Source organism: Aquila chrysaetos, chromosome 4 (assembly GCF_900496995.4).
Source record: "Aquila chrysaetos chrysaetos chromosome 4, bAquChr1.4, whole genome shotgun sequence".
NCBI classification, from domain to species: Eukaryota; Metazoa; Chordata; class Aves; order Accipitriformes; family Accipitridae; genus Aquila; species Aquila chrysaetos.
Window position 1 is genome coordinate 37584495 of NC_044007.1, and position 12005 is coordinate 37596499.

A 12005-nucleotide genomic window follows, 5' to 3' on the forward strand; every position below is an offset into this window, starting at 1 on the left:
AGAGCAAGTATTATTTCAGAATCTTTTTTTATGCTTCTGAAGATCTACAGTCATAAATTATTCACACTGGAGTTCATAAAGTAGTAATAGCATCTTCTCAGTAAGTGTTGGAATGATGGGTTGTTAAAAATGTGTATTATTAAAGAAAATACCTCAACAGAGGCTAATCTCAGGCACAAATACACCGTGGGAGGGAAAAGGAAAACAAGGTAAAGAGAAAGCAAAGAGGACAGCAGGGGAATCACGGGACCTTTATATGCACCTTCTTTCTCATTGAGACTGGGATTGTTTCCACCCAGTACCTCTGATCCATACTCACATGATATGTACAGAGGCTGAGCTGACAGCCAACAATATATATTAAATTCAGTATCTACTGGACAAACAGGATTTATTGTGCATGCTCAAAACTACAGAGTAGTACCTGTTCAGCAGGTACATGTGCATCCAGGAATTCATGGACAAAAGTTTGGGAAGATTATACTGGAGACTAGCCCTTTCCAGCATACAGAACATACCTGATGTTTCACTCTCTGCCCAAAGGGCAGCAGAGCCAGACAACGTTCTCTGAAGCTGACTGCGGTTCCCCTGTTTGGACTGAAGATGATCAATTAGAAATGGGATTGGCTGGTCAGGTGTCTCTGTTATCAGCTTGGTCATCAACTCCTTTAGAAAATTAAAACAAAACAAAAAATTAGTGGGATATTGCACCTAAACTAATCTTGTATTTACCAAAAGTAAAGGAGCATTTATAAATGAAAAGCCTGTTTTCAACTTTGAAGAAAACAGCTGGAAACACCCATCTCCTCAAACTACTGCTAGCTTTGCCCTATGAAGTGTTCATGTCTGAAGTGCTCTTACCCTATACAGGCACTTATCCACTGGAATGTACGTTAAACAACCCAACCCCTGCTACCTGCTCAAATTTACCCAAAACAATCTGAATACTGTTCATTTAACCATTCTGAACAAGCACCTTTTCAGAGCAGCAAGTAGCTCTTCTCTGACCCATACATCCAAATTTCTTCTCATTGGAAACTGGCGTATCAGGAAGGTTGGTGCATCTTTGATCTCACCCAGACATAGAACAATGATCTAGTTAGAATATGTACTCGTATCTGAGAACTCCAAGGTCTGATCAAACAGGCAGACATTTTTTAAAGCAAGTCCCCCAAAATATTATTGTATAGACTTGAGCAAATATTTTATTACATTGTTGCAGATACGGATACAAAACCATTGTCAACACGAAACCATCTCTTATGTCATGCATTGATACTATCTAATCGCTGTTACATGCCCTGGCCTTGCAGGGCTGCAGAAAGCAACTCTCCATATTGCTGCCGAGGTTCTTCCTGGCTCCCTACACAGATTAGGAATCCAGAAAGAAGCTGTGGCTCTGTGATGGACATGTGCCCTGAGAGGAAATCAATGACTAATGTGGGATGGGAGCCTGAAATCCACATAGTTTCACAGGACATCTGTGGCTGCCACTGCAAAACAAAAAAGCTCCACAGATGTAAAAAATTACAAGAATCTACAACAAAATCAGGACAAAAAACTGACTACATTATTAAGAGCATTTATTCTTTCTTCATCTATTCCCAATCATAAATCTTACCATAACTTCCATACACTTAAGTCGTATCTCCACTTCATCTTTTCTGTACACCTTCATTTAATAAATGATTTTTCAAATACCGGTAGTTACTTGGTATTACCATCAGTTAACTGTGTTGGGAAAAGATACTTAAGAGCGAGTATACCAAACAGCAGTAAACATGAGTAAGAGCATGCAGGATTATTAAGACACAGCAAGTTATCTTTGTCCACTCCAAAACCTTCCTTTTTTTTTATTCAAGTAGTGGTATAAACAACTAGCTATAAGTGAAAATGAGACAGAAACAAGCTTTCCATTTCAGAAAGAGAAATTTAAACTTCAGAAAACAAAAAGGAGAAAACATGCCCTATCTCATGTGTTGTGAAGACACGTTTATCTGTGATATGATTTTTTATAACTATCTACAGGGAATGAAAAAAAAAAAAAAAGAGTAACTTTGGTTTTGAATGGAACTCCACAGGGAGAAATTAAGCTACTTACTAATCTTGGAAATGGTAAAGCTATGGAGTGTAACTTCATCTAGACTGTCTCTCACCAAGGTAGGAGAAACCCTCTGATATACATCATACAAGAAAAATCCAGAAATTGGAGTAACTCTTATTTTGGTTGCTTGGCAACACTGTAACAGCAAACCTTTCTTTTTTTCCCTGCCAAAATGCTGAATTAGTGACAAGTGGAAAGATGTAATCTTGTGCTTGTAATGGATCACAATAGCTGTAGGAACTCCACTGCAGAGGATTCTATTACCAAGAGAAACGCGTCAGTTGTAATAGCTTACTTGTAATTTAAATAATTTCTCTGAATCATGGTTTGAAAATTATTTTTATGTCTTAGGTTAATAAAAACAAGATGATGAGAACTGAGATACATGCTTTAATACTATTAATTTTTTAAAGACATGCATGGGTAACAATGTATTAATAATACATTGCAAAATTAATGTAGCATTAAAAAAGATAATACAGAGATGAACAATTTTAGAATGTCTACATGTCAATGTAAGACAAATGCTACTGAGTTGTTGCCATCACTAATTTGCTTGTTACCAGACAAAATGGTCTTTCATTAACAGAAACAGACCTAATAAAATAAAACCGATTATAGGATTCTTTACATTATTCTGAGATACAGCAATAAAACTAAAGAATGTAATTGCACAAAGTTCAAAAAAAAAAAAAAAGAAGCGCTATTCTGAGGTGATGTGAAATTAGCTCCTTTTCAAAAGGACCACATTTTTATCTACTGTTAACATATTGATAGTAAGGCCTGAGTGATACAGAGATCTGTGCTGTCCCAGAGCATAATCAGTTCTATTCTGTGACAGCAATAAGAAAATTTAAAAGTAGCCTATATCTGTAGTTCTTTTACCTATCTGGAGTAACAAATGAGTTGTACCAGTCCTGTACACCTAAAGCAAAAACAAATAACATTGCTGGAATCCTCATAAACTGAAAATAGTATGCAGTTCAAAAAAAATACTACTTATTTGTGTAAAAAGCCTCAAACTGATCTGCCTTAAGCACTTTCAGAGATGTTATTAAAAGTAAATAGAACTTCAAGTCAACACAAAGGTGACCCAGATTACGAAGCCTGCCATTTAAAGAAGACATAGTTCTTTACTATGAGTATTCTGTTGCAAAAGTGAAGTAAAGAACCTCTTTGAGATTTGCTTCTCAAGCTGCTCCAAGCAAGGTGTGAAAGTGGTCTCCAACTTATCACAGCTGGCTTCCCAAACTCTGCAGAATTTGCAAACACCTTCGCCCCAACCAGCAATAACAATAGCAGTGATAATAGCTTCAGACATATGCTCTGTGTAAATTCACGTTGACATGCAGGAGGTGTTATCTCCTTCCATATCCTCCTGTCACACTGTCAGAGATCCCAGAAGTAGGATCACAACTCCATGATCCTCACTGCCTTTGCCCTCCTACCAAATTCTGCCACCCAGTCCATCAAGGGACCTAACTCCATCTGCTCAGCCCCCAACCCATGCTCTTCAAGCTCATGCTTCCTTTGAGACTCTTGTCATCCCCAGCAAATTGGCAATTACAAGGAAATATGTTATCTGCCTGTGTTTGGTTGCTTAGCTATGGCATGGGGTAGAGGGGTGGGAGGGGCAAGACAAACAAACAAACAAAAACCACCACCCAACAAAAAAAGCAAAAAACTTCACACAGGCAGTTACTGTACTTAGTGAGCACTCAGCTCATTTTTTAAATAAAAACATATACTTCACTGAAGGTGAAAAGACATTACAGATGAGGAATGCCTATTAGGGGTATTCTCATCTTAGCCTCATTCCCTAGTAAAACTATCTTAAACTTCTGATGAAATTATCCAAAGTTTATTTGATGCTCTCATCTGTTGCTTGGGTGACATCTTCATAGACAGCAGGAATAACATACTACGTGGTACTCTAAATATACTCTTACAAGTTTGAAATGTTTCAAAAAAAGATTACAAAAGTGAATGTATTAAATAAGAAAAACTAAATTGTACAACAACTTACAAAAATAAAATTCCTTTTTGGTTAGCAGCAGTCTGACTCACAATGTGCTAAGTAGGCAAGGTTCCACAAGAAAAAGAAAAGGAAAAAGACCAACTAGTCTCAATGAAGCCGCCTCTGCATTAACAGCAGAGTAAAAATGGCACAAGATCATTGAAACTGAGATTCATTTCTTGATGAAAAATTCAACAGTTTCAACTATGCATGAAAACAGAAATGCAAGACACTTACATGTCTCTTAAAATATTAACTATACTTTTTGCCTTTCTAGCTCAAATTTCTCAGTTTTCTGTTTGTTCTCATTTTCACCTAATTCAAGCAAGAAAAATAGAATGTCTTCTCTACCTTTATAATATGTTCTTCCATGCACAGTATGCCTTATAATGACAAATAAAAAGTCATGGCAGATTGAGTCTCCATGCTGCCAGATCAGCTGCTCACTACCCATAATCTCTCTCCTCCTATCTTCTTTCTGCTGCTATGTCTTCCTTTCAGTCTATGCCCTTTTGTCTTTTCTATCAGTGGGACTGCCCTCAGACTCTCCCTTCCAGCTGTGTAACAATTGAAGAAGCCTGTTCAGATGTCAGTAGCTATTAATTCCCTGTGCACCCACAAGAGACACTGCAGCACAGAAAAGGGGTGAAAGCGAACTTCCATGATTACTACAGACTGGAGCACTAGGGTAAAGACATTGTTTCTGCTGCTTCTCCATTGTATTGCCCGAAATTAGGTTCTGCCCTGACCAGAATGAGAAGAATGGGCAGAAAGGTGATATAAGCTCCAGAAAAACTGGCAGTTAACTTCTCCAAGGATTTTACCTTGCACTGTGCAAACCAGAAATGAAACCAGTTATTTCTACTTTCTTCTGCAATGGTAACTTCATATGCTTTTACATTCACTAGTTTTATTAAACTATGTAAGACAGACCGTTTTAAAAGAAGCTTGCAAAAGTTGATCTATGGATGCTTCCAAGAGAGATTCGTGCACATATTGGTAAGGCTGCAAAAGATCTTGAAAAAAACAGGTCTAAACCAGCAACTTAATATATTAATTCTTTATAAAGAGAATAATCTTTCACTATTGTGCTATCCTGAGGTCCTGTATTAGTTATTCAATGCAGGCTCAAATTTTAATTTCCTTGTGACTGTCTATGCATTTAATACAAATGAAACAGTCTTCACAGTCTATTAATCATCGGCCCAATTACAAGAAAACTCTAATTAGCTATGTCTAAATGTACCTATCAGGTTATTAAGTTAATTAAGAGACATTCTATCTTGCTCTGTAATTGATAACAGTAACAACACAACAATCACAGGTTTTGTTTTTAACTATATAGACTTCTACAGCCTATTGCACTACTTGCACAGATGATTTTGACTGTATTATGCTCTCATTTCATGGTTTAAATTAGATGTTTAAAGTAGGTAGAGTGAATTGCCCTCAGAAGACGTCTGTCTCCATCTCTCCGGACCAAACAAAGAGATTAGGTGGCTCAGCTTAAACTACAAGGTTTTGATGGGATGCAGTTCCAAATTAAGACAATTAAATACAGCAGTCTTCACTCCAACGTGAATGGTGATCTTGTCAATGAAGAAGTCAAGGGAGCCTAGAGATCTCCCAGTTGACTAGCCAGTGTATGTCCACTTAAGATAAGAAAAATTGCTCTCCAGGCACTACTGGCTGTATTAGCTATATATCCATTGACTGCAATGGAGCTTAGACAGTTAGAAGACAGGCAAACTTCTAAATTTAGGTTTGCTAATCACTTCATACAGGCTGTAACTGAACAAAGAAGATATAAAATTGAATGAAAACCTGTGGAAGGGAAGTAAGCTTAATAAACTTTTTAGTGATTGGCACATTTTTTTGTTTAGAATTCCTTTCCGATTTCTGCAGTAATAAAGCAAGGAAATAAAAAAAAATATTTAAAAATGCATGTTTCAGCATTATTCTTACTGGTTAAAATAAAAGTCTGCAATTATTAAATGAGAGAATAAAAGTAAACATCACTGCTTCTACCACAAAAGATTATTTTCCATGGAAATGAAGGAAAAATACCAGCATCCTTCTTTCAGAAGATAGCTGGGCTTTAAATGTTCTCGAGCAATTCAGAATTAAAAGAAGAAAATCACACTATAAACTATAATAGAAATGGACTTCAACATATTTTAAATGTTCATGAAATTATCACCACATCTCCCTACGGAATAAAATTCAACACAAAGCAAATCTCCACATAAACACAATTCACATGCCTGCACCACACTAGTTGTTTCAAATTTACCAAGGTAGAAAAACAGTGGAGAGCAAACCTCTATAGGATTAGTAGTCCTACTCAGCTTGTGAAAATATTCAAACTTTTACCTGGAATTGACTAAAAAATTTTCAACCAACTTTCTTTGTTCAAAGCCTCAACACTACTCATTCCCGCCGTTTCAGCTAGCTGTGCAGCTAAATTTAATATCCCAAAACTGCAGTACACAGCATGGAACACACCCCACAAAGAAGTTACTCTGGACATACAACTAAAGAGAAAATACAAAGCTTATATGGTGGCCCTGATACTATGGTGCAAACGAAATTCCCCTGAAGGTGGCACTGGTAGGGAAATCTACGATATGGGACTAGTGGCCCAGGTAACATTTTCAGACTCAGACTACTAACATTCAAAGTCTCAAACTGCTTTTTTCACATCTCAAATCAGGGTTTTAACTCTGATATACAAAAGAGGTAAACTTTTGGTTCATACAATGAGAATAATAAGAGGGAGTCTGAAAACAAACATCATTGAATAGCTAACAGTCCTCCTTCAATGTTCATCTACTAAATATCTCTGCCAGTTCAACAACAGAAGACCAATTTTTGGGCCTATGTTACTAACCATATGTTTAGGGAGACTCTGGAGAGCAGAATGGAAACAACAAATTCTTTCCACTACAAATCCTTTGCAAATCATATACTCAGTTCCCTGAGTTGGATGAACTAGCCCTATCTGATATTAATCAACTCGTGTATGTAACAGTTGATAAAATATGCATCATTGACCTTAGCAATTTTTGCATAGATGAGGTCTGGTGGACAGTTCCAAAATTCCACTGAGTGAGCTCATGACAGTTTATCAAACTCCACCATGCACATCATAACATGCAATATCTACCTAAACCTCTTGCTGTATTTTTTCACTTATGTATCCTTTGAGGGATTTTTTCCTCCTATCTTATTCTTGATATTTCAAATATCATTGTCCCAAATGTATTATACCACTTCAGGGGTCACAAAATAGCATCAAACATCAAATGCCTTTGTTCTTTGGCTTTTTTATTGAAAGATTTCCTTTCTCCCGTTCAATCATTTCAGACAAGAATGCTGTCAAAAGGGAGGTCACTGGTACTAGGTTACTCTAAAACATTAACTACTTCTCAGTAAAAGAACAAAATATTAAAGACATGCTCTCAGATATGCCAAGCATGTCAACAGTTACCACATTTTCTCCCACAGTTTTCAAATCACAGAGATTTTCTACAACAGCTTACACTTCTTTCAGCAGTCCTATTTCTCTGTGTAACAATCTCACGCTTGTGGAATTATGCCTACCATATCATTATCTGAACTAAGCAAGGATTTATCAAACGAGCGAAGTTCGTGTTATGGCAGAAAACACTGTAAGGTTTCCCTAAAGTGTAATTCAGAAATCTTCCTCAGTTTCCACCCATTCTATCAACCAGTGGAAATTCTACCCTGAAGGTGAGGCACTTCACAGTTCAACCAAAAGAAAATGAAAACTACTGGTTTTCTGAGAGGTCTGTAGGATTGACATTAAAATGAATACTCATAGAAAAAGGCTAGGAAAGACTATTACAACCTGGACTGATTTCCTTAAATTACAGCCATAAAACAACACTGACTGCACATCACTCCCTTTCGTAAAAGGTAACTCAACAGGGTAGAGCTCATCTTCCTCTGATCAGCTGAAGTAATCTTATTCCAATTTCAAGGTCTAAGGTGAAGCCACTTGTTCCTGTGTTCAGTGATTCATTACTGCAAATGTTAAAAAAATTGCATCATATTTCCAGTTTAAACTTCACTGACTTATCTTCTACCTACCTGGCACAAAATTTTTTCTGAGGGAGGGTGATACTAGGAACTAAAGCAGTAGGTATTTTTGTGGCTACCTCTGGTGGGTTGACCCCAGCCAGCAGCTAAGCACCCAGCAGCCACTCACTCACTCCCACCCCCAGAGGGATGGGGGAGAGAATGGAAAGAGCAAAAATGAGAAAAACTCATGGGTCAAGATAAAAACACTTTAATAACCAAAGGGAAGGGAAAAAAAACAACCAAATGAGTGATGCCAAGGCAATCACTCACCACCCCCCACTGCCCAGCCAGTCCCCAAGCAGTGGCTACTTCAGAAAATTTACCCCCCAACTTTGATTGCTGAGCATGACATTACCTGGTATGGAATATCTCTTTGCTCAGGTTGAGTCAGCTGTCCCAGCTGTGTCCCCTCCCAACCTCTTGCCCACTCCCAGCCTGCTCTCTGGTGGGCTGAGTGAGGAACAGAGAAGGCCTTGACCCTGTGAAAGCACTGCTCAGCAATAAAAGATGGGTGTATTAACACTGTTTTAGTCACAAATCTGAAACACAGCACCATATGGGCTGCTATGAAGAAAATCAACTCCATCCCAGCCAGACCCAGTACAGTGCCACTATAGTAATGGTTATTAAGGGTTTATGAGTGGCGATCAGGAGAAGGCTGGACATGAAAAAAACCAATTGGTTTATTGAGGGATTGACTCAACAAAGCACTTAAGCTTAGGTATTTTTTATGCATGAGAAGTAAATGATTATAAAGCCAGGCGCATGCTTAAAATGCCTTGATGAATTAGATCACAGCTCTGTGACTGCAGAATTGCAAGCATTTCCTTCCTTCCAGGAGCCTACCCAAAAAACCATCAGATCTTTTTTAGAATCTATGGAAATGTTTTGAAGATTGATGGAAATCCTTTCCGTTGCATCCCATGGAAAACTTGGACAGTACACATTTTCAAAATGTGTGCAGCAACCAACCACACCTGTCAGGTGCTTTTCTTGTCTTCCCCCCGACCCCTTCCCCGGATCACTTATCCCAATAAAGTTAAAAAAATGTAAATACATGTTTCTGATCACACATTAGATATACTGCCGATATACTACCAGAAAAAAAACTTATCAGAAATACATGTTGCACATGTATCACTTCTCACACTTTTTCTGGTTCCTGTTCTCACAGTTTAGGGGAATTAAACTGATTGATTTGTCAGTGCTTAAAGAAAATTACCATGCAAGGCATGATTTTATACTTTCATATTTTTTTTCAATTGCAGTCACATTATAATATCTAAAAGCACAATACTAGAAGTATGACTGATAAATTTGGTCTAGGAATTAAGAGTCCCAATTTCTTACTACTTAAAATCCCAGATTTCAACACTGTTACTCTTAGTTTTTCCAGTAGAAGACAGAAGGACCGAAATCTGCAGTTGGGCAACAAGTGATGATATAGTGTAAAGCTGGTGGAAGTCCTAGTCCTACCTAAACTCATGAGCAAGGTGCACACCCATCCCACCCATTGCCTGAAACCATATTACAACCAGCAAAGAACAGTCCCAGCTGTAGTGCAGAAACAACATCCCCTAATCCCCCCTGCTTGCTTCACTGCACTGGTAGCTACAAGGTGGGCACTGGGGTTCATTCCACCAAGGGTGGCATGGCCTCAAAGAAAGCACTGTCAAATCATTTTTTATAGCAAACTCTTCAGAGCCACAAGTTTGACGGCCTGGTGTTGTGCTCCTCTCTCTCCCATTTCACATGGCTCACTACTACTCTTCTGTCTATTGTACATACAAAGCACATACAAGTGAATAATGACTACATTTTTGTAGATAACCACAAAGTACCTAGTGGCAGCATGAATCTAATATGCTTGTGCTAGAGAGCCACTGCCTTTGATCGCTCCCATGAACTTCTAGTTTAGGTCAGCTGCCAAAACGCTGCTAAGAGCACAAGCAATTGGAAGAGAAAAAGTCAACTTCAAAGCAGCTTAGGGCTCAGCCACACCCCAAATAAATTCACAGTGTAAGTAAAGAATATTTTCTAACACCAAGAGTTTCAGCACTGCTGAATTTCACAGTATTGAATTGTACTAATACTGAAAGTATCAGGCTAACTCGGAAAATGGTCAGTGAAACATTTTAAAGCAATCTGAAAATAAGTAACTTAAAAACAGGGCTTAAATACAGTAACTTAAATTCCTTATAGGAATAGGACTTAGGTCTCATGCAGAAAAAATACATACATATGGGGACAAAACATGCATAGCTGGAAATACTGAATATATTCAATAGGTTTTTTTATTATTATGGGTACATATGCAAAAAAAAGTGAAAAAGATTTTCCAGTGTTTTGCATATATTCAAGAGAATACATTCATTATCATTGTAATGACTGGACAACCGAGGTAAACGGTAATTCATATACTCATGAATGTATTCATAATATACAGTGCAAACTCTACCTAAAACACAGAAGCATTAATTCCTTCTGTTTGTAAAAGACATATATTTGCTGTAAAATTATGTTAACATAGATCTGATATTACAGGCTGTGATGTGATGCAGGATGTTTTTCTGAGTACAATGGCCTTGCTGTTTCTTTGCCCAATTGTTTGCTGATCAGTGGTGGATGGGGGTTCTGTATGTTGCAAAACGTGTGAGAAATTGCTTTTGGATGGCCTTGCAGTTTCTGAAGAAGATAAGGACTTAGCCCTCTTAGGTAACTTAGCTTAGAAGTATCCATATGGATTATGTCAAAATGTAAGCATAGATAATAGAAGCACTAACGAGCATTCTTTAGGATAAGATGTATCAAACATGCAGATCACATTGCACAGAATCATCCGAGAAGGGTCAAGTAGCGGACAAGTGAGGAAGACTATGGAAGACCACCAGAGGACTCCTGAAGACCACCAGAGACCTTCAATATGCCTGCATAAAGGACATTTGCATATGCTAATAGTTCCCCAGAAAACTAATGAATATGTATAACATTTCTCGGAAATCTAGTGAATATGTACGTAGAACATGTACTTAACCCGCACAATTAGGTGTGCAGAATAGGTGGAGCAATCCCCCATGCACCCAGCGCTGCAATAAAGAATGCCTGCTTTCTAAAACTCCAAAATCAAGTCCTATAGAGTTTCTTCGACCGGCTTTTTTGGTATCAGATGCATCTTAGGAGTTCAAAAGGCACATAGTCCATGAATTGTCCGTGTGAGCCAGTCAAATTTGTATCGCTTGTATGTAATAAAATGGCTCTTCATATACATGAAATATTGACATGCAAAATGAAAAATCTAAGTTTTCCTCACTTCATATTTCATCCTTTTAAAAGCCTGTCAAAACTTTGCTAGCTGTATAATAAAAACTGGTGGTGAGCAGTCACATTAGAAGGCCTGATATTGTACTCGGGACAACATGCCCTGTGGATAGCAGTATTGGAGCAAAGAAAAAAATGATAATATGACTTTTACACTTCAACAGTTAATGTTAAAAATTTTGTTTAAAATCATTTTTTCTACAAGCTTTTTTTTACACTTCTATTTTAAAAGCTACTAACTGCATGCAAAACCATGGCACCTGAGGCAGAACACCAGCAAGGAGCAGAGCCCTTCCAAGCAGCAACTTCCAGAAGAAGTCACTGCGAGTTGTTTAATAGCATGTACTGCTAGAGGAATTTCCCGCTGGGAACTGTTTGGCAGTCACCCACACAGAAGGAGAGAAGGAAAGAAAAGCACACTTAGGACTCTCTGGTGAGCTGTGGATATACGTTTCCAAATCC

At 37.9% G+C, this 12005-nt stretch overlaps 1 protein-coding gene across 3 annotated transcripts in view; it reads right to left on the reverse strand.

Moving 5' to 3' along the window:
* The window catches only part of C4H8orf34 (chromosome 4 C8orf34 homolog), a 179996-nt gene that overhangs the window by 147035 nt on the left and 20956 nt on the right, over nucleotides 1–12005 (reverse strand). For all 3 annotated transcript variants that reach the window (XM_030011511.2, XM_030011510.2, XM_030011509.2), the window contains exon 2: nucleotides 519–666. In XM_030011511.2, coding sequence (XP_029867371.1) covers nucleotides 519–666 — 148 coding nt within the window. The remainder of the gene's footprint in view (nucleotides 1–518; nucleotides 667–12005) is intronic.